Source organism: Cottoperca gobio, chromosome 15 (assembly GCF_900634415.1).
Source record: "Cottoperca gobio chromosome 15, fCotGob3.1, whole genome shotgun sequence".
NCBI classification, from domain to species: Eukaryota; Metazoa; Chordata; class Actinopteri; order Perciformes; family Bovichtidae; genus Cottoperca; species Cottoperca gobio.
The window spans coordinates 20470971-20492848 of record NC_041369.1 but is presented as its reverse complement, the minus strand read 5'-3'; the positions used below and the strand labels follow the sequence as shown (position 1 = coordinate 20492848).

The 21878-nt window shown below is 43.1% G+C and overlaps 1 protein-coding gene across 1 annotated transcript; it reads right to left on the bottom strand.

Annotated features, from left to right (window-relative positions):
- Window positions 1-59: 59 nt before the first annotated feature.
- On the bottom strand, window positions 60-20978 carry LOC115019711 (calcineurin subunit B type 1-like). The gene is made up of 6 exons (XM_029449237.1): window positions 20724-20978; window positions 12690-12729; window positions 4352-4528; window positions 3403-3462; window positions 2885-3069; window positions 60-2182 (listed from the first exon to the last, which is right to left on the bottom strand). Exons 1-6 carry the CDS (start codon window positions 20724-20726, stop codon window positions 2135-2137), a joined length of 513 nt encoding a protein of 170 aa, XP_029305097.1. The 5' UTR covers window positions 20727-20978; the 3' UTR covers window positions 60-2134.
- Window positions 20979-21878: the final 900 nt, after the last annotated feature.

Here is a 21878-nt window from a genome sequence, read left to right as displayed (position 1 = left end):
TTGATAACGACTTTACATTCTGCTCAATAACATCCTGAAGGGAACATTTGACTACTTTCAACATTTATTTGAATGTATTTATTTTTCATACAGTATCAAGTTTCCAACAGTCCCACAGCATAAGATGCAGCATGCAGAAAAAGGAACAACAAAGGTTCTCAAACTTAAATCTTTTCAGATATCCCCACACAAACTAAAAATAACCCACTTACAACCTAAAGCGCGGTCTGAACTATAAAGAGAACAGAGCCAGAACTGCATTTAACAAATACTTATATACAAAAGAAACAAACGTAAAAATGTCCCCTTTTAAGCTGAGTACAGTGTGTGGCAGTTTGAGACGGGATCAGATCTGCAACTTTTACTGGAATAGAAGCATCTCGCTGACCCGGTTAAATACAAAAAGTTACATGTAGTTCAGTTCATTTGGATTACCTCTCATAATATGTGTACATTTACCAAAGTTTGGCAACATCCATATTGTATACCATTAAATTCTTAAATATATTAACACCACCATCCATGTGTAAACAAGAGGATTATTTCAAAAAATGGTTCTACGTGCACAACAAAAAATATATTTCCATGTCATGCAAGCACAGGGAGGCGTCGGCCGTGCAGAGCGTTGGGATGAGGGACAACAGAGCCCCCCATGATCAAACCTGCAGCCGGCCTCCAAAGCATAACTAAAGCTAAGCCATTCAAAGAAGGAAGCATTCTTTCCGTAGAAATTAAAATTTGGTTGAATACGTTTTTCCTCCCTTTTTGTCTTAGTGGTGGGAGGGGAGAAAATGAGCTGACTGACAGAAAAAAAGAAGTTGGGGGGGGGGGGGGGAGGAAGCCATCTTTTGCACTGTACACAGTCTATCCCTTTGCACACTGATGATGCCAACATGTTAATATTTTAAGTGTTTGTGTTGCGTTAAAGAAAACTGACCCGTCCTGCGCTGCACTGAGAAAGCTGAGTCTTCAGAAGAGCAAAGTCTTCTGTTGCTGTTAGAGATGAGCGCATATTGAATATATAATATACACATATTGGTTAAAAAACGCTGCCTGCAGATAAGTCTCTTAGACTGCCATGTACTCGCACAAACTCCCAGGTCTTAGTCCGTCCAGCCTCTGTTGTTAACTGCTCAGTTGTCCGTGTGAGTGCAGAGCTTTGGAGATCGTCTCACGGATGCACACTGATAAATGCAAAAATGCTTCATCGAGAGTACCGAGAGTAAACCACGTATCCGTTTGCAGCCGCAAATTATTTTTGGAAAGACATTTTCTTGGCATTAATATATCTACCTATGATTTGATGAACGAGGATACTCTCCGACAATATAAACACATTCTTAAGTATGATTTAAAACTTAGCTTATCACCAAAAAGAAAAACATGGATTGCTTCGCTGGTCTAATCCAAACTGCTCGCACGTAAAATAAAACAGAAAATCAAAAGAGTTTAGCGTGTAATGAGTCGGGGAGGTGCAGCTGGAAGTGTAACAAGTTGGGCATGAACGACAGCGGAGATGATGGGTAATAACTGGGACTGTTTTCTGGATATGTTGTGGTTGGCACTTCATACCCTACTGTCTAGTTGTACTGTAAGTCGAGTGTTAATAATATGCTATACACTTCCCCTCAAGAGACAACCATAGATATACTTGTATTTTTTCTTCTTTATAAAAGACAAGAACAAAAAATAAATATTTAAAAAAACGGATGAAATATGAACAAGCCGAGCGGCCTCTTCGCTGCGCCCCCTTTACCCACTTTCTCCCCCCTCATCCAGAATCAGAGTTGCTCTTGCGAATGACAAAAAGATGTCCTTCAGTCTCTTAAAGTGCTACGACCGGGTTATTGAGAGGATTTACAGTTCAATAACACTTCAACGTTTGCTTCACAAGGCCTGTGGTTTTTGAAAGAAAAAGTGGCTTCACACAGAGAGAGAGAGAGAGAGAGAGAGAGAGAGAGAGAGAGAGAGAGAGAGAGAGAGAGAGAGAGAGAGAGAGAGAGAGAGAGAGAATACTTCCATTGAGTTACACAGAGAGCGCTTTGCCGGATGTGTTGAGCAGATCTTCAGAGATGGTGGAGAAAGCGAGAGTCGAGGAAGAAGGGGCGGGGGAAGTCGGCGAGCAGAGGAGCGCTCACACGTCCACCACCATCTTTTTGTGTATATCGAGACCCCCGACCACCTGGAAGAAGGAGGGCGGAGGAGAAAATACATTCATTAATCCAGTGCTGGTAAATACAGAAGTTGGTGAGAACGGGCAGAAAATAAAATGCAATTAAGAAGCCTGTCAATCAAACATGTCCATTAATTGCAATAACAATAACACATTTAAAGAGGTAGTATTACACTTTCATAAAGTCAGACACGTTAAAATAGAAGCAGCGGAGGAAGAGAAGTCTGTAGTTCAGACTGGATCCTACATCTCCCATCAAATGCAACTCAATTGTATCTTTCATTCGACCCCTGCATCGCCTCAGCCGAGGTTAGTACATCATCCAGCTTCTGTTCTCAACATCTGCTTTGCACTCAAATGTGTTCTGCTGAAACCCTGCAGCAGCACAGGAAGTGTAAACACGCTTTCCTTTTACTACTACCAACCTTTAAAAACAAATCTATTTTTATATCCACCGTGCACAGGGCTGAGATCGGGATAACTATAAACCAGATTATGTCACGCTGCCTCTTCCCTGAACCTTGACGTGTTTGAACAGCGCTGCTTAGTCACAAACAGGAGACACTATTCTCCTACGACATCCTGAAAATACACTCCCACAAAGCCAACGAGAGATGCTTATTATGTGGACGACGCTTTTTAATATGTGAACACTAACTGTGCTGAAAGACCCACTGCTGTTGAGCCGACCCCAGGAGGGCTTCGACTTACTGCACAGAACTCTTCAAAGGATATCCTGCCGTCTCCGTCCCTGTCTGCGTTGATGATGGTTTTGTCCACGATCTGCTGGAGCTGCGTGTCCTTCAGGTTGTTGCCCACCATCATCTTCAGCACCTGGAAGAGCTCGCCGTTGGAGATGTAGCCGTCCTTGTCCATGTCGTAGATCCTGAAAGCGACTGTGAGGGAGGAGAGGAACAGACGAAAGAGTGCACATCGTTAACACAGAGATACCTACAGAGCCCCAAATGTCAGGAGGAGTTGTCTTTGATAAATGAATCTCTGAGAACCGCAATAAAAGCCCTCAGCAGGTGAACCATAAAGTACATTTTGTACACACCGCTCAACATCAAAAAAGATTCCCCAGGTTGTAATAGCAGGAGGTGAGATAACCAGAAGAGGGGAGGACACAGGAGACACATCCCCGGCTGGTTTAAGCCCCGAAGCGGCAAAACAAGCGCATATATTTGGGGATGAGAGACTTGATTTAATGGAGAAGCAGCTTTACTTACACCGGAGTTTCTGCTCTTTGTCCCCCTTGACGCTGAACTGTGAGACTCCCTCGATGAACTCTGTGTGAGGAGAGCAGAACAACAATCAGTGCTGTGGGTGTTTACAGCTAATCCGGCTTCTGTAGTCTCCACTAGTGCTGATGTTCACATCATGGCAGCATGTGGATGTGCTGTTTCTTCATCACCCTAATGTTGTGTGTTTGCACATTGACAAATAACAGAAACTAACAACTAAATGCTAATGGAGCATGCTACAGCTGTTACATTGTATAAGCTCCTGCAGTAAATAGGAGAACATTACAGCCATATTAATACAGAACATGCTCTCTTGTATTAAAAAGGTGGACGTTGAAGTTCTAGTACTGGCTGATCCTCATTTTGTTTTGCTGGTTGTTTAGCACGTGCGTTAGGATGCCATCATGCTGCTGATTTACATGGTGAAACATATAGACTCAAATGGACAAAACTGGTTTTGCAGCATATCTTTCTCCTGGTCGTTGCCGTTCTTTGTGGGGTTTCTATTGTCCCAGCAGCTCTCGAGTGAAGGCTCATTTCCAGGGGTGTGAACATGAATGCAGTCCTTTCACAGAAATAATTACTCTGCGGCTTGATGGAGAAACTCAAAATGACTTCTGTCAAATATATATGGCAGGTAGTCACAATCACACTTCCTCCACACACTTCACATTCTGCTCAGAAATATTTGGTGGCTTCTGGTTCTGATGCAGCTGCTGTGTTATTTTAGGGATGTACTGATGTTGGTGTATGTTTGCAAGGCGTGACAAGATTAGAGCCTAGAGGCCAAATACCAACTCAAAACACTGTTCACATAGTGAATCCTTTCCATGGGAGCTGGCTGAATGTAAACATATAAGGATGATAAAGTCTTGCAGTGTTGTAGTATCTTAAGCACCAGTAGTTCCACACAGCAGCAGAGTTTACTGCTTACCTTTAAAGTCCACCTCTCCGTTGCCGTCAGTGTCGAATATGTCGATGACCCTCTGCACCAGCGGGTTCTGTTGCAGCTCGGGCAGCGACATGAACTCCTCCACGCTGAGCGAGCCGGAGTTATCTAGGTCGAGTTTCTTAAACCTCTTCCCAAGCCTCTTAATCTCATCAGCATCGACTGGACAAAGACAAAACGAAGAGAGAGAGAGAGAGGGAGAAGATCCGGATGAGACATTTTCTCTGCAGACATTCAGCTGAATTGTAAGTAACGTGTGAGACGGTGCCCTGATAGCACACTAAACTGTAGAAGAAGAACACAAGGAAAGAGTTCAAAGTGACATGAGACACAAATATAAACATCCTTGCTAACACCTGCATGAACAGCAGTCATACATTTTAATAGCCAACAATTGCAACTAGGTCAAGGACACCACGTCCGGCCTGCACAGCACTGAGCGAGCCGCTCCAAGCTGCAGAGCCACAATAACCACAGTACAGCTTGTTCTGCTCCTCTCCAGAGAGACATGTGTGCAACTGTTGTAAAAGCTTCAATTGCGAGAGTACAAACATGACTTGAAGCCAACCCTGGTACTGCTCGGACTAAACATGACACAAGGGAGAGGTAGAGAAGTGAGCGCGGAGGAGAAGGAGCAACAATGGAATTAGCAGAACGACAGAGACAAACACACAACACGCAAACTTACAGCCTTTGTTGTCAACTGGTGCTTTTTTATAAGAGAGGGTCTGTATCTTACGTTGCCCTGCCATCAGAAACAGCCCCAACTCCCTGGCTGGTATACTGAACAATACTAATAACAAAGCCAGTTATTAATTACTATATAAGCTCATTCACACAGTCACATGATCCCATTGGCCAACCACAGCGTGCTGCTTCACCTGCTTTAATCTGGGGTCCTAAATGACATGGGCTATCTTTTAATCTTAACACAAAGCTAACAGAGGACAGATTTACGAGCTGAAGAATTCAGTTCATTTCAGGTTTACTGACCTCCACGAGGACAGCCGCTTCAGGGGAGCGACAGGAAAAGATAACACTGAGCTTGTGATGTTAAGTGTAATGACACAGCAGAACTTTAATAGAAGAGTGAAGACTGATAAAGAAAAGTTCACTTCAGGACACGTTGGAATTGTGTGTCAAGACAGCATTTTGATTTTGGACCTACAGTATGAACGACCATCATCAAAACATCCAATGATGGAATATGATCGATGTTGACGATCACCGTGATGTTTAATCAATGAAATATTATCATGTTAATAATACACAAATGATAATGTTGTGTAAATGATCCAGTGCCTCGTGAATCATCAATAATCACTTGTTGTTGTTGTTGTTGTTGCAGTTCTGGTTTCAGACTCTCTCTTCAATTTTGAGTGTAATTCAATTCCTCTTCTTATTATATGATGCAACGAGAGTAGAGAGAGAATTCACTTTTAAACCTCCTTTATTAAAACATGTCGATCACGTATCATTCATTCATTCATACTCAACGCTAAGACGCACACAGACCAGCCCCGAAAACAATAACTCACATGAAACAGCACACTGAAACAGGTTATACCTCGTGAGACATGTAGCCATCTTTGTCCGTCCAGAGACAGAGAGCAAAGAGACAGAGAGAGGAGAGAAAGACAGAGAGAGAGAGAGAGAGAGAGACAAAGAGAGAGAGAGAGAGAGAGAGAGAGAGAGTACAAAGAGAGAGAGAGAGAGAGGAGAGAAGACAGAGAGAGAGAGAGGAGAGAGAGACAAAGAGAGAGAGAGAGAGAGACAGAGACAGAGAGAGAGAAAGAGAAGAGAAAGAGAGAGAGAGAGAGAGAGAGAGAGGAGCGAGAGACAAAGAGAGAGAGAGAGAGAGAGAGAAAGACAAAGAGAGAGAGACAACAGAGAGAGAGAGAGAGAGAGAGACAGAGAGCGAGAGAGAGAGAGAGAGAGAGAGAGAGAGAGAGAGGACAAAGGACAAAGACAGAGAGACAAAGAGACAGAGAGAGAGAGAGAGAGACAGAGAGCGAGAGCGAGAGAGAGAGAGAGAGAGAGAGAGACAAAGAGAGAGAGAGACAGAGAGAGAGAGAGACAGAGAGAGAGGCAGAGCTGTGGGTTGTGTTTTGGGTTTAACGTTCGGACATGCTGTGCTCCATCAGCTTGATGACTAATCAGAGTGAGTGTGGTGGAGGAGAAGCGCAGGGACGAGAGAGAGAGTGAGAAGTTGTGATGGACAGAGCTTTAGCAGCTGTAGAAAGAGAAGTATAACCTATAGAAAGTTGTGCTCGACCTTCTGTCCCTGCAACATGAATATTATCAGTGTACAATGAGTTCAGCCCCAACGTGTCTCCACCAACGTTCCTCTACATTTATTGTCCTTGGCCCATAAAGCAGTTATGATGTAATGCTCCTCTCCTCTCTGTTTGTTTTTCTCTTTTAGTGTCTAATAGTAGAGCTGACAGGAAGTCACTTCATAACCACAAGTTTTATTTGCTCAAAGCTGCTATAAAATCATTGAAGGGCATCAAGTGCACAAAAACAAACAATAGCGATATTATAGTCAGTAAATGCTCAAACTTCCGGTTTGAACTTAGCACCCTCCGTCACGCAGCTGCACACAAACAATTACGCAAAAGGAGAAGAAAGATTATGTTCTGGGAAATATGATATACAGTCAAATGTCCAAGGACAAAATGTATGATGTACACGTCAAATACAAATGACGTTGTATATTTGTCATATGGTAAAATATAAAACCGATTAAGATGCAGCCCTGGTTTAATAAACAGTCATTGTGTAGTGTATTATAAGAGTACATCAGTAAGAACTCTCGACCTCCTTCATCCTCAGCATCACCATCAGCCACTGAAGCTGTCTGCCTGCTGTGCACCTGGTGAATTAAATGCGTGTCTGTTGTTTAATAAACCGTTTTTTGTTGCCCTCATCAGCCCTCAGTGAACAATGGATGCTCGTTAAACCGCGTCTCATTTCCATGATTTCTGCACACATTGGGTAGATTTATTCTGAATGAAGGTTGCTTTGGTTTTATGTTCCCGACGCAACTCAGGATACACGATGAATCTGCACACAAGCAGGAACACAATCTGATATATATACGCCACAAGGTTTCTGTGTCCACTAGGTGTGAGTTATCAGAGGCGAGCACACGGCTGTCCTCTGACACAAAACACTTCCTTATCAGCAGCCTCTCATTTCATGTTCACAGCGGACGACACCAGCCGGGCTCATGAGAGGGGCTTTGGTTAGAAGAGGTTATACATGTATTTGAGGGTTTGTATTATTATTATTATTATTATTAACCCTTATTGTGTACTAAGTAATATAAAGATGCATGCTTTGTTTTAAGAGTTCATCACTCTCAATGTGTCTCGTTTGTGTCTCAATAGTTGTATTTTAATTGTGCATCTTACTTTTTAAAATGTTCTTCTGTTATGTGTGGATCCCACAAGCTTGCAGCCATGGCAGATATGTAGAGCTGCTAGTCGATTAATAATTAAAGTCATTTTAATTGCGTTTACAAAACATAAACTTTGGTGCGGTCGCTGAGCGGGGAACATCAGAACTCTGCTCATGACCCCGTCCCGCTGTCTGGAGCTGCCAAGTGAGTAGGTGCAGGTATTATTCATGCCAGCAAAGACAACGGCTTTCTCAGTCTGAGTCCCCATCCTGGTCTCGAGCCAACAGGTCCCACGCCTGCCAGCATCCCAGACAGACTCCCAGCTGAGCCAGATCAAAAGAAGACGTTGATGCAGCACTTTTACTCCAGCAGTTAGTTTAACTGACTTTATGAAAACTGTTACGGTCAACTGCATCGTGTCACAGGAGGTTTATGTCTTCACAGAAAACACCCGATAAAACTAATGAGGTTCTCTGCTTCAACGATGAGTGCACGAGCACTGACTGCCATCCTCCTCTACAGACAGCGGACAAAATGTCAGAACGTGGTGCGGCGACAGGTATCGGAAAACTGTCCAACAAATAATCTGGTAGCGAGCCTTGGTTTGTGTACGGGAGGAAGAACAGAATCAAATGAAACAACTGGAACAATGGGTCACAGGTGTGGCCACACATATGAGAGCCAGGAAGGAAAGGTATGAGATGTTCGTATTTTTATATCCAAACAACACCTGATTACAGATGGGACGGGGAAATAACTGCTGCAGAAAAGGTGATATTTAATATTCTGCTTTGGTTGCTGCACATCTTCCTTGTTTCTACATTAAAAACAGGATGTTGTGAAGGGATTTTATATGAACGGAGATGGGATAAAACAGCTAAATGGATCCTATCCTTGCTGATCGCTGGCCTCCTCCATGAGCTGCACAAGAGGAGGAGACGGACGCGTCTTTAAGCCCAGAGTTCAGTTCATCGCCTGCATGTTTCAGCCTTTGGCAGTCGACAGCTGCGATGATGTGGGCGATGTTGCAAACTGACATTCACATGCACAGCTCCGTCCCATGTGGCTAGTTAGAATATGGATGAAAGGTACAGTAGAGCTGCTAAACCCCCCTAAACCTATGATCACATTTTACATGGTAGATTTGTATATGCCCGTGAGTGCAACATGATTCTGTGAACTATTATTTTTACACTTCACAGGAAGAGAAAAGGATGGGGGGGGGGGGGGGTTTCATTTATTGTGCTTTTCCTCATAGCAGAGTAATACACAGAGGGATGCATCCAATAATGTTTCTGTGTGAAAGAAACGGTTTCCTGTGAGGGCTGCACCGTCACTGAGGCTCCTCACACTGCTACGCTAATGAGCGTCTCTGAGGGAGACCCAATGCAACTGTGACATGGTTATGATAATCTCATATACTCTACCACGGAGCACACATACACACACTTTCACAAGCGCTGTATGCACCCTCAACAATGTTACTAGGCAACTGGAAGCCGTTAGCCCCCCAAAGTAGCCCACACACACACACACACACACAAATGCGGACGAGCGAAGCAGGAACATTTCAACAACTGCTCATGAGGTGTACACATGAAAACACATGCATATGTAGATAAAACATATGCTGATGATATCGCAGTGGTTGGCCAAATTGCCCTACTTCTGGTCCTGCTTGTCCAGTTGTGTGTGTCAAATTTTGTTTTCGATTGTAAACAAGATCATTATTATAAATCCAGCATGTCATGGGCTCCACTTCTGCCCAGCCTGCAGTGTGTCCTCCCTCCCCCTCTGTGTGTGTGTGTGTGTGTGTGTGTGTGTGTGTGTGTGTATGTGTATGTGTGCGTGTGCGTGTGCGTGTGCCTGTGTGGGAGTGGAGACAGGTGTGCAGGAGCCAGGCTACCAGCTGCCAACAATCCAATCAACTCTGCTATAAAGCTCCGGTCCCGACTCCTCCACATCGCCACATCGTAGATTCAGTATTCACATTTCCTCCAGGCCTCCTCGCTCTCCTGGATCCTGTTCCTGCTCTCCCCGGCTGACGATTACTCTTTGCCTCCAGCCTCTGTGCTGCACTTGGGTTCTCTGGTAGCTGTAACGCAGTCTTTCCTTCACAGCGGTGTGCTTTTGGTGTGACACTGGAATATGTAGACTATAGTTAACTAAAATGTTCATGTTTAGGAGATTTCTGTCGGCTGTAGAGCACATCAATACCAGCTCATGTTTGTGCAGCATCTGTGATCGCACACTAAAGGTTTTGCTTCACTCTGCAACATCACTGACACCAGTGAACAGCTAGCTCAAGCTAACCATTAAACAGCTGCACAGCTGTGTGCTAAGTGCAACTAGATTTCCATCCCCAGTTGTGTTCAATTATAAAAACACAATGTTCCCAGAACGTCATTAATGAATTTGTCCTCAAAAGCACGCTCAGCCCTCAAAAGCTTCACCCTGCACATTAATGGAGACATGTGACTGCATTAACACAGCGAACCTGGACTGAGACTAGCAGTGGAGGATATACAGAGTGAAACTCAGCTGGTATGCTGCTGATAATTACAGCCTGGACCCTCCGCTGCATATAGCTCCCCAAACACACACGATAAGGTGTGAGGGTGGGTAAACATGAGAAGGTTACATGCACAGCTCAGTAATTATGATGATGATTTCATAAAAGTTTTTTCGGCTTGTGTATCGAGGCAAAACATTTTCTTTATGGAAGTGCAACACTACATTTGTCTTGTGGCAAACACATTTCATGATAGCCAAGTAAACAACACTTGTTCTTATGGTTTTATAAGTTTAACACAAGTATGAAAGCATGATATAATGCAGAAATAATCTGACAATAAATCTTATTTTACAGCTTTTCTGTGATAGCACAGACTCGTACATTTGTGTATGTGTTGTTTTCTTAGTTACACACAGACAGACAGACAGACACACACACACACTCTCTCACTCCCTCAGTCTTATCTCATGCAGGCTGGTAAGAGGAGGACATACAGCCGAGTGTGTGACACAGAGGAGAGCTGCAGGACTCGGTGCATTAGGCTGATTGATCCGACTGCTCTGATAATGTACAGCTCGCCGGCATGGACCAAACCGAGAACAAATCAGGGCAGCACACTGATGGTGTATATTTATAGCCATGCTGTAATCAGAAAACCCCCAACTCACCCGAGCACCTCCACCAACAGAGACTCCCGCCCTCAGGGAAACCCCTAGCAACAAGGAACTCCACCGAGCCACCCGCTGTTTATTTTGGGCGGCAGCAGACAGGCCTGCGATGCTTTCAGGCTCGCTGCTGCGTTTCTCTGTGAGAGCATGATGCGTTGAGGGCGTTATGTGTGTGTGTGTGTGTGTGTGTGGGGTGAAGAGAGTGGCGGTACAGAGTGGGCGCGGGCATGCACTCTAGAAATATGTGTAGTGTATACGGGTGTGTGTGTGTGGAGGTGTGTGTCTGTGTGGTTTGTGTGTCTAATAATGAACGCTCCCACAAGTAGGCCATTACATTTTGCCTGATCTAAGCTCAGTTAAGTCCGGAGGTGTGAGACGCTGCATTGACAGGAGGATAAAGGCCGCCAGCATCGAATGATGACCTTACTTCACAATCTATTTCATGGAGGCGATTCTTAGCGACAAGTTCCTCGTGTTGATCTTATGTATATCAACACGAGTTAATAATTGTCTGATGACAGATACAGGCCAGTGGGTGTTAGACATGTTGGCTCACGTCTCATTGATGGCAGGAAGGTTTCAGCAGGGTTAATCTATCTGACATGCAGGCCACAGCTAATTTCTTCACAGCCAATGGCTGACTGTCCGAGCACTTGATGAGCTGAGCAGCTGCTCAGTCGGTGGAGGGTGAGAGACACAGAGGGGGGGGGGGGGGGGGGGGGAGTCATCCTTGCATTTAATTATCTAAATGCTAATATGCATTCAGAATGTAACTGTTGCACCTTTAGTGTAGCATGTTCTCCTACGTTTGTCTTTTGATTTAGTGACTGATTAGTTAGATATTATTGAAAAATGTTTGTCTTGAGGGTTCAGTTCAGGGTCATGCATCATCCAAATCCACCTCCCCTCACTGCGGTGGCATAATCCTGGGGGAGGAATGCCTGGAAGGCCTTTGAGAACAAGGTCCTGTCCCCCCATGAGGTTACAGTAGTGCAAGCTAAGTATGGAAAGGCCACAGTGTGCCCACAGCTCTGTCCACTCGAACAAGAAGAGTTATTTTAAAAAGCTTTGTGTGGACAGGCCTCGGGTGATCTCAGAATGACACATTACGCTCAAGAGTTTAAACATGTAACAAGTAAGTCCGCTGTCGTTGCTGAGCTACAACACACATCAATTATTGACAGAAAATGGGATGTAAGTGCATGTTTTTAGAGCAATGTTTCTGTTTATTCTGCCTATAAAAAGGCAAAGCATACTACTCACTACTCTGTCATAGTTAGACTTTATGTGTTTGCTTCTAACAACTTGTGCACCAACAATCAACCTTGAAGCCCTTACCTGCGTCTCTGAGACATGATGAGGTCTAAACAGTGACATGGTCCCTGCAGTACACGTACAGAGGGCTCTGTCGCTGCCTCAGTGCTCATTAAACATGAGCAGCAGCGGCTCTTAACAAGCTCGCGGTGTGAAACACGCCGTTTGACCAAAGCGAGCGGAGAGCAAATCTGCATCTCTGAGGACTTCTCAAAAACACGAGGCGTGAGATGTTGTGCTGATACATCATTAGGTAGAGCAGGTGAGGGAAGCTCCAAGATGTCCACTAGACAGCCATCTTGTTAACATACAACACAGAAAATGCCATAAAGTCAATGAGGCTGTGGATTTTTAGAACGTCTCATTCTTTGAACACAGTTGAGTCGTGTACAACAGGAGCAAACTAAGATTTAAAATACTTACAATGTGTGCACATCTCCATGGGGAAACTGGCTTCATTTCCCTAAAGAGAGAGAGAGAAACAGAGGTGTCACTTTACGTTCCTGTGCATTCTGAGATACCACAAATGATATTCTATGCGATTCACATAGCTCACAGTTGTTTCCTTGTTTGTCAGACACACAATGGCACCAACTGGATTCATTTTCATAGCAGCAACAGGAATAATGCAGACAATAGAGAGCATTCAGCTCTGTTCTGTACCTGAACAATCAGATATGTAAGGATTTCAGGAGGCCGTTGATATAATAGAAGCTCCTGATACACAGAAGGAGGTAACATCCTGCCAATAGACAGAAACGGGCAGGGCTGCAAGTTTATTGGTTTAGACTCTGAACCCTGAGTCTATACTGTTCAATAAAAGTGATAGATTGTAACAATATCGTTTAGTATTGATGATGAATTGTTATATTGTGCATTCCTGCAGCTGTTGGTATTATAGAAACACGTCAGGTGAGTCATGCACATCTTCATTGTGTTGACACTGTGAATGTGAATTCCTCAGATAGTCTGCGTGCAAACGTGTCCTTCTAGTACTGCAGCCCCTTACAACAGAGCAGAGAGCGCACATTATACTCAATGCAGTGCTGTGCATCTCACAACTGTAGTTTTCTGGCACTTACTATTAAAATGTTGCATATTTTAATGACTAAATACACAGACAAAAAGGTGCAGATACAGATTCTTTAATCAATGTCATTCTAACTTGTGTTTTAAGTTGAGGGGAAAACATTTCTGGATGAGGAAGTAACTGCAGATTGCATGCACTTTGAAATGTTCACAGAAACTGATTCAAGTGGCTTCTATTTGTCAAAGTTATGTTTCACTAAAACCCCTCGAGGAGGTTTACCATTTTCACGTGCAGCCTCTAATGCAGCAGAACAAGAGAGAGAGAGAGAGAGAGAGAGAGAGAGAGAGAGAGAGAGAGAGAGAGAGAGAGAGAGAGAGAGAGAGAGAGAGAGAGAGAGAGAGAGAGAGAGAGAGAGAGAGATGCTACGGGCCAGCGAGCAATCAACCGCAACTGTCCTGCAGCTCCATTGAGGAACACCAAACTGAGACTGCGCTTGGCAAACTGGACGTGCAGCTAAACATCCAGAGATGGACTCTGCATACAGTGTTCAGGACACCAGCTACTGGCTGCAGCTGCTGATCAAAGCAGCTGGATTTAAAACCCCTTTGAGTAAAACTTTCATGTGAAAATCGTGTAGAAACGATGCTGCCTGCAGCGTCTTTATTGATGCTTGAAGTCACCTAAGACAGGACATTTCTCTTTATCATACACAAGGAAACACAGAAGTTAGGGATTTCAGTTCGAGGTAGTCCACCATGACAACACAAGTCTGAAGTTTGTTTCAACTTTAGAAGTCAAAAAGGGGGACATGCGACAGCAAGCAGAGATTCTCATGTCACAATCGTTCTTAACACATTAGTATATAGTAGAAAAACCAGAGAAGGTAAAGTCCACTGACTTTTAACTGGCAACAAAACAACTTTGTTAAAACTGCAAAGAAAACGTTTGTGATAATTCACAATGTGAATGATAAGTAGTGCTACTCTGCTCTTCAGCTCGCAGGGACACGCTACACACACTACACACACACTGAACTAGTTAGAAAAAGCTAGTGCAAGTTATGTCATCTGGCTTATTGCTGTGCTGCCGTACAACAGCAGACTTACCTCAGAGAGGTTGTGGTATTTTAAGAGCAGCGAGGAGAAAGAGGTGACACAGGATTAGCCAGGAGAGAAACTTAGCATTTGACACCCAGTCAGGAGAGCGCAGTCAGCCGCTGGTGCACTGATCAGATGGTGACATATACATGCCTTTACTCCGTGGAACAATTCGTTGACCGTGGCTGGACACCGCCAGTTTAAGGGATTGAATTCCAGAGTAGCAGTGTGTAGAGCATGACTCCGACATTACTGGGGTTGGGTGTCCCATTGCATGTGTGGCTCAGAGGGTAATAGTGACAATGTGACACTGTATTGATCCCTGAAGGGAAAAGTCCTTTTGTTTAGCTCCACTACACAGAGCTCGCTCCGCTATAGAGCAACATTGCAAGAGATACAGTGACTTGCTGAAGGACACCAGGATTTTTGATTCAAGGCCTTGAACCAGTGTCCTCACATTCAAGGACATGCTCTCAATGCACCATCACCATGCCACATGAGACTTAGGTTGATGTTCACACCTTTATTTCGGTTCTCTAGGTCAGGACTAAAGAAAAAAAGATTAATTTTTGCCTTTTAGTGCAGGACCATTATAGGGCACAGTGAGCTTTTGCAATGGAACCAAGAGTCACACAGTTGTTTGGTTCAGTGTATAAAGCAGAGTCAGTGTTTCAAACCATTTCAAAAGGTTTGTTTTCAGTATTGACACGCTCAAAATGTATTGATGAAGTCTTGTGATAAAAGTATTTTATGTGGATAAAAATACTAAACACAATGGTGGGTAACTGAGTGTTGGGTGTGTGTCAGCTACATCCTTGCTGTCCAATGTGGTTTAAGTGCCAGCTGTAGGGCCCCTGGAGGTAAAGAGACTTACAGCAAAGTAGATTTGATGTTGAGGATTACAGGTTTACTAACTAAGGCCGGCCTAAGGTCACTGGTGTGGTTAACGCTGGGTCAGGAGTAACTCTTGTCATGTTCCTCTGTGACAAACCACTTTATACGGTTTCTTGCGGAGCTGCCCCTTTAAATAGATGCTAATGGAGCACATCAGATGGGATGATTATAAAAACACCGACAGGGAAGTGAACAAAGTGAAAAAGCATTTCGCATGCACAGAGTGGAGCAGAGAGCAGAAAGAGAGAGAGACTCGTGTTGGCTCATCAATAATGCATGCTTCATTCAGAATCAATTAGGCCTGAGCACACAAAACACATTTTGCATAATGAAGAGTCTGGCATCATCGCTGGTTCAGCAGCAACGCTACGGCCGACCCAAAAAGCTGGCTAATTATAGACCCAGTCATAACATCAAAGACTGGAGAGTACAGTACACGGGCTGCAGACGTGGAGGGCTTTTCTGAGGCGTCTCTGGCAAGACATGAGAACGGATTTTGCTCTCACTCTGCAATAAGCAAAATCAAGTGAACGAAAATGATATTTGGTTAGTAGTAAGTGATCCTTTCATCAACTATACTGGAGTAAAAAGTTTAAATGCCTCACCTCTTCCCATTTACTATTCATATAAAGTCTAGTTTATTACATGTTAAAGGCCGTAAACTTGTTGCAATACCTGAGTTTTCTCATTTAACCTTTATTAATCCGAGGCAGGTTACTCCTCTCTCACAGTTTCACACATTCACACCTGGAGGCTGCCTTATCTGCAGTTTGGGGGTTGTGTGCTTTAGTCAAGGGCATAGCAGTGGCATGAGGTAGTGGCAATCATTCACTTCCCTGCACAAAAGTGTTGATCGAAGAAGCAACCTGTTAAAAAGCCTGCTTTGCTGACTTTTCAGCCGCTGCACATCTGCACACTTCACTCACCGATCACAAATATCAGAATGAAGGAATGACATGAAGAACTTCCAAAATGAATTCTGTGGAACTTAAGATATTGCATTTAATGTAAGCACTGTGCTTTCTGACTGCAGTCAGAACAACGTAGAACATGCAGGAATGAAGCGATGACATGCATAAATCCTACAAATTAATAAACACTGCACTGGGTTAATAGCATAATGTAGAAAGTGCCAGAACAGAACAGAGGCATGCATCACTCCGTCAATCTCATCTGTGGAGCCTTAGACATTGTGCACAATGACGGAAACACTGGACTGCTCCACCTTCCCTAACTGGATTTCCTCACAAACGTTGGTATCAGTCTCAAAACCTGCATCCGATCTCAACGTGTATTTGTGTGTATTGTACTATAACACTGTTTGCAATATGTCTCCGTACCAATGCCAAGTCAAGTCCGTTTGTTTATTGTAAAAGAAGTGGATATAAATCTGCTGCACAAACACGGCTGAAGGTGTCAACGGGCAGGTCTTATGATTGTATGCAAGCCAATGTCTCTCAAAACAATTCTGACTTTAATAGGAAACACATTATAGGCCTCTTCTGACATAATGCCTCATTCAGCTGCTCGCCGCATTGATACTTTCAGTGGAGGGAAAAATGAGCAGCTGCTGGATGCTGCAGCGGTCTTTCACTCGGCCGTTCAGTATCCAAAGAAAGATTAAAATCACGGCTGCAGGACTTTGTAATAAAAGTGCAAATATTTTATGCTCGATAAATGACTTGTTTTTAATCATTTATAAAGGCAAAAATACTGAACATGTTCTGTTTCCAGCTTCTCTAATGGGATGGTTTGCTCATTTTCTCTTTTATGTCATTGCAGATTTAATATGTTGGGTAATGGACTGTTGACTGCAAATCGATTTCTTCTAGGCCTCTGGGAGCTTGTTAGGGGAGTGTGTGTGTGTGTGTGTGTGTGTGTGTGTGTGTGTGTGTGTGTGTGTGTGTGTTTGATGTATGCATATGGGGATAAAACAACATCTGTGTGTCTACCTTGGCATGTTTACGTTACTTTTCCACACATTGCATGTCATTGACACATTATTTTTGAGTGTGCCCTTTCCTCCGGCTTTGCTTGATCAGTTCAGGGATCACCAGAAATCTCCTCCATACAAATGTGTCTGCGAGTATCAAGCTTGCCATATAGATTCATGATAAAAACACTCAACCCTCCAGAGTGCGGAGCATGGCAGAGCGTTCGGATTGGTCTTTAAATAGAGTTCACCCCTCCATTTTTCAGCCCAACTTTGTACAGCATGCAAACCCATACCAATAACCAGCTGACAGTATCACTAATAACTAGAACATAGCAGAGAAGCCATGGAGTATATGTGTGAGAATACAAATGAGCTGAATGTTTACAGTCGTCTCTTTGCACACACATTCAGCTTCTCTCCCCTTGTTCCTCAAAGCATCACCTGTAATTCTTGTTTTGTAATGTTGCCTGGGTAGTTGTGTTTGCACGTATCCCTGCTGACATGTGCGTTTCTGTGTTAAAAAACATGCGTGTGTCGAGGATCTGTGCCAGTTTCAGGAGTCAAGTGCAAATATGAAAATAATTACCAAAATCTTAGCTGCCTGAAGGAACTCTGGCAGGACTAATCCTCTCAGCCACTTCTATCCCTGACTTTACCTTTAAAGGGTTTGAGGGCTCATAATGCTGTAAACTAACAATGTCTAAATCTTCTTATGCATTAACCGAGTGCTGATAAAGCTAAACCGTATTTACTAAGTGCTGAAAACATAAGAAATAAACCGCTCAATACCGGATCGTTCATCTCGGTGTAAATGCAGTGGCGTCCCGGCAGACAAATCCTTATACATGTTTAGATTTATTACTGGATTATTAACTTAAATTTAAAATAACAGCACACACACACACACACACCACTTGATGTGAAAAGGTCGCAGCTGTAGGTGAATGTGTTGAAACAGCAGCCTCAATAACAGCATAAGATCAACTTGTCTGCCAGTACAACAACAATAAAACACTATTTTTCATCATTTTGCCCTCGACTGAAGAAACTCTGAAGCTGCCTTCACATGATAGGTTAACTAGTTGGTTTTGTTTCTATGGTTACCTCCGCTGCTTGCCTGTGCCGCTTCATACAGCTGTTATCTCATTGGTTGCGCTTTGAAAGGTCAGCGGCAATCGAGGTCAAAGTTGAAATAATTTAGATTTTGAGCGCAGCGCTCGGAGGCAGCGCAGAGTGGTTTCACCGCTGCTCATGTGGAAGCAGCTTTAGTTGACTAAACAATCAGTTGATTTAATTGACAGATTGACTGTAAAACTGACTTTCTCCACTAAGAAAGATGCAAAAGCACCTTTAAATCTTGTGTTTACTAGAGGGGTGCTGTTAAGTTTCTTGGAAATAATTAATTTAGCCAGAAATGACTATATGCAGCACATATGATGCCTTGAATGCTGATGACACAGAAATAGGAATACATTTATTTTGATGATTTAAAATCAGCCAATAAAAGTCAATCAGCCAGATTCTGCTTTAACAGGTCCTATAGTCCAACCCTAGTAGGTGTAAAAACCAAAACACTTCCCCTTCTCCTACATAAGAATTTATTGCATGTACAGTACAAACATCCTTTTGCGCACAACTGTCATGCATAATATCCCCTAAACATCCTGTTCCAGCCGGCACTTAAAGCAGCAAGCTACCCTCCACATGCCATTTAAACATATCTTTAAACTTTTCTATATTTACTGGGCAGAGAGGCTGAAACACCAGACAAATTGATGTTGACTGACAAAAGGTTTGGCCTGTGCTGGTGACTGCTGGACTGCAGTGATGAAATCGCCAGTGAAGAGAATAAATCCAGATTGAGTGGGCTGGTGGGAAGTGCAGTGGGGATCACGTAGTGTTGATCACTACTTCTGCTGCTGGTTTGCCGTGGCTTTTATCTCTTTCACATTAGCTCCAGGCTCGATCCTTATGTGGGTGGCGGGTGATTGCTAGGCAGCATATGGTCTCCTTAGCATCAGATCATTGCACTACATGCTTAAGCAACAGTGTCCCTGCCCCCAACCTCCCCCTGCAGCTGAGAAGAATACATTTTGACAGGACATAAATTGGCACACTATCTGTACAGCATGCATGCCCTGAGGTTCTACCCCCTGGCAGAGAGTTGGGAGTGCTGCAGGGCAAATGTTACAAGGTGTCCTGAACATAGCTCACCTGTTACTGTTGTCCATGTAAGTGCTGTGTCATGAACAGAAGATGTGTTATGTGCGGATGTGTTACCATAATATGCAGATTCAGAATATTACCTGAACGGCAGTAACCTTGAAGCATGAGCTTCTGATAGCTATATAGCCGCTATCCCACCACGACGGTAGTTTGTTATCTAGTTTTGCAAAATTTATCTTTTAACATCAGTCAAGGCTCCAGATATGAGGTTTTTCTCAGCAAAATGTATCCAGATATCTCAGTAAACCTGCGTCTTAGAACAGAGCCCAGGTGAGCTCCTAATGGTGCAAATGCAAAGTACATTATTCAGTATTCACTGGTATTAAATTAAATATTGACAGCGGATACATACACTGATACTGACATAAAATAAGCTAACATCTGCAGATGTGTCTGCCCGTTTGATTTACTGGCCCAGCTCTAGTTTGTAAACTTAATGACACAAGTCGATATATTATACAGACATTTAAATCTAACAGTAAATAACAGGTCTGAGAAAGAAAAAATAAATAAACCTAAAGCAAATAAAGCTAAAGATATATAAGACATAAAGACAGTGGAGGGAGGGACAAGGGGTGGTTCAAATCCTGTGCAAAAGAAATCCTTGCAATTAGTTACTGACAACAAGTCAGCTTTAAATGTGAATATGCATCCAGGTCTGGACATTGATGCCTTACGGTTACTAGGAAACTCACATTTAATATAGTATAGTATGTAGTATATTCAATGTATAGGTGTATATGTGTAGAGTCGCTGTCCATGTATACACACGTAGCTTCGGTCTATTTAATAAAGCTTATTAGCTCAAATGAAACACTGTTGCAACTATCAACACAGCGCCATGCTTCCTAGAATACAATGTACTTTTAATGCAGAGTATGAATGCAAAGCAAAAATAACTTAAGTTACATTTTCCTGCCTGATGTGCAAAACTTGCCACAATTAGTCACCAAGTGTTTTTTCTCTCACGAAAACTAATTTGCACAGTCCCTGCTGCTAATAAGACTGTAGGCTATACCGAGGAGGGATAAGACATATCTGGGCCACAAGCTTTAGGCTCCTGTCAGCCCCGGGGTGTTGCACAGAGCGCGCGACAGGGAGCCAGAAAGTGGGCGAGGGAAAGCGTTTCCTTCTACGAACTCTACGTTGTCGACTGTTAACTTTAAAGCAAAGCGCTCAGCAAGAAAGAAAACAGCACATTCATTGACACAGGCCACCTACCTACACCTACTGGTGTGTTTACAAGTCGGTGGAGGGTGAAATTAAGAGCTTACCATCTTGCAGGTCGGATGATGAAATCCAGGCGATGTGAGCGGAAAAGAGGTACAAACAGGGGAGGGGGGAGGGAGTCGGTAGGTCGCCGAGCTGTGGCGAGAAATACAAAACAAAATATGGTTGTGGTACTCTTTTGAGGTCTCGTCCTGGCTTTATACCCAGCTTCAGGCTCTCTTCTCCGTCTCTCTCTCTCCTGTAACCGAGGCTTTCACTGCAGTAGCAAAGGGAGGGAGACCCGCTGGGAGGGGACAGTAAGTGGAGGAGGAGGCTCGGTTTGACAAGCAGGCGGTGGCGGAGGGGAGGAGACAAGAGGCGAAGGGGGAGGGGCAACAGTAGGATACTGTACATCCGGGAACTACAGTTTTACTACAGGCTGCTTGTGCTTGGGGTCCCCCCGCTGGCGTTATGGCTGTACAGCAGGAAGTCCCCACTCTTGTGTGCATGGTCATAGTGCATGGCATTATGGGTAGAGTGCAGACATTATAGGCCTATATCATTTACAGTCATTAATTTACTGTTAATACATAACATTTGTATTAACTTCACATATCAAGAAAGACTTACAGACTAAAAGAGTGTGTGTGTGTGTGTGTGTGTGTGTGTGTGTGTGTGTGTGTGTGTGTGTGTGTGTGTGTGTGTATTCCTATAAGTTTCTCTCTGTTGAATTGAAAACTAACTATAAAAATGGCTATTTTTAGACCTCTAAAAACTCTCATATACTGCGAGTATGGACTTGATATAATTAACTTGCGTAGTTTCCTTTGTAATAGTGAATTACAGAACAAGCAGTAACCTGTGTTTCTGAAATAAACCTAATGCAGTTAATAGTTTACATTATGTTTAGAATTAATAAGTTAAATTAATACATTTGCCACACACAAATAGTTATATTTGATAACATTATAAACAACACTTACACAAAAAGGCACTTATTTAGCATCATTTCATTTTTATTTTGTTGATTTGATTCATTGCAAAGATCATTTCAACATTTAAAAAATAATATTTGAGTTATTTCTACCAATACAATAATATGAAACATTTTCAAATATTTTACTGTACAAAAATACTATTTTTCAAAATATAAGTTAATTATTTTAAGATATTGTATTAACAATTTATATTTTAAATATTCCAAATACATTATTTAGCTT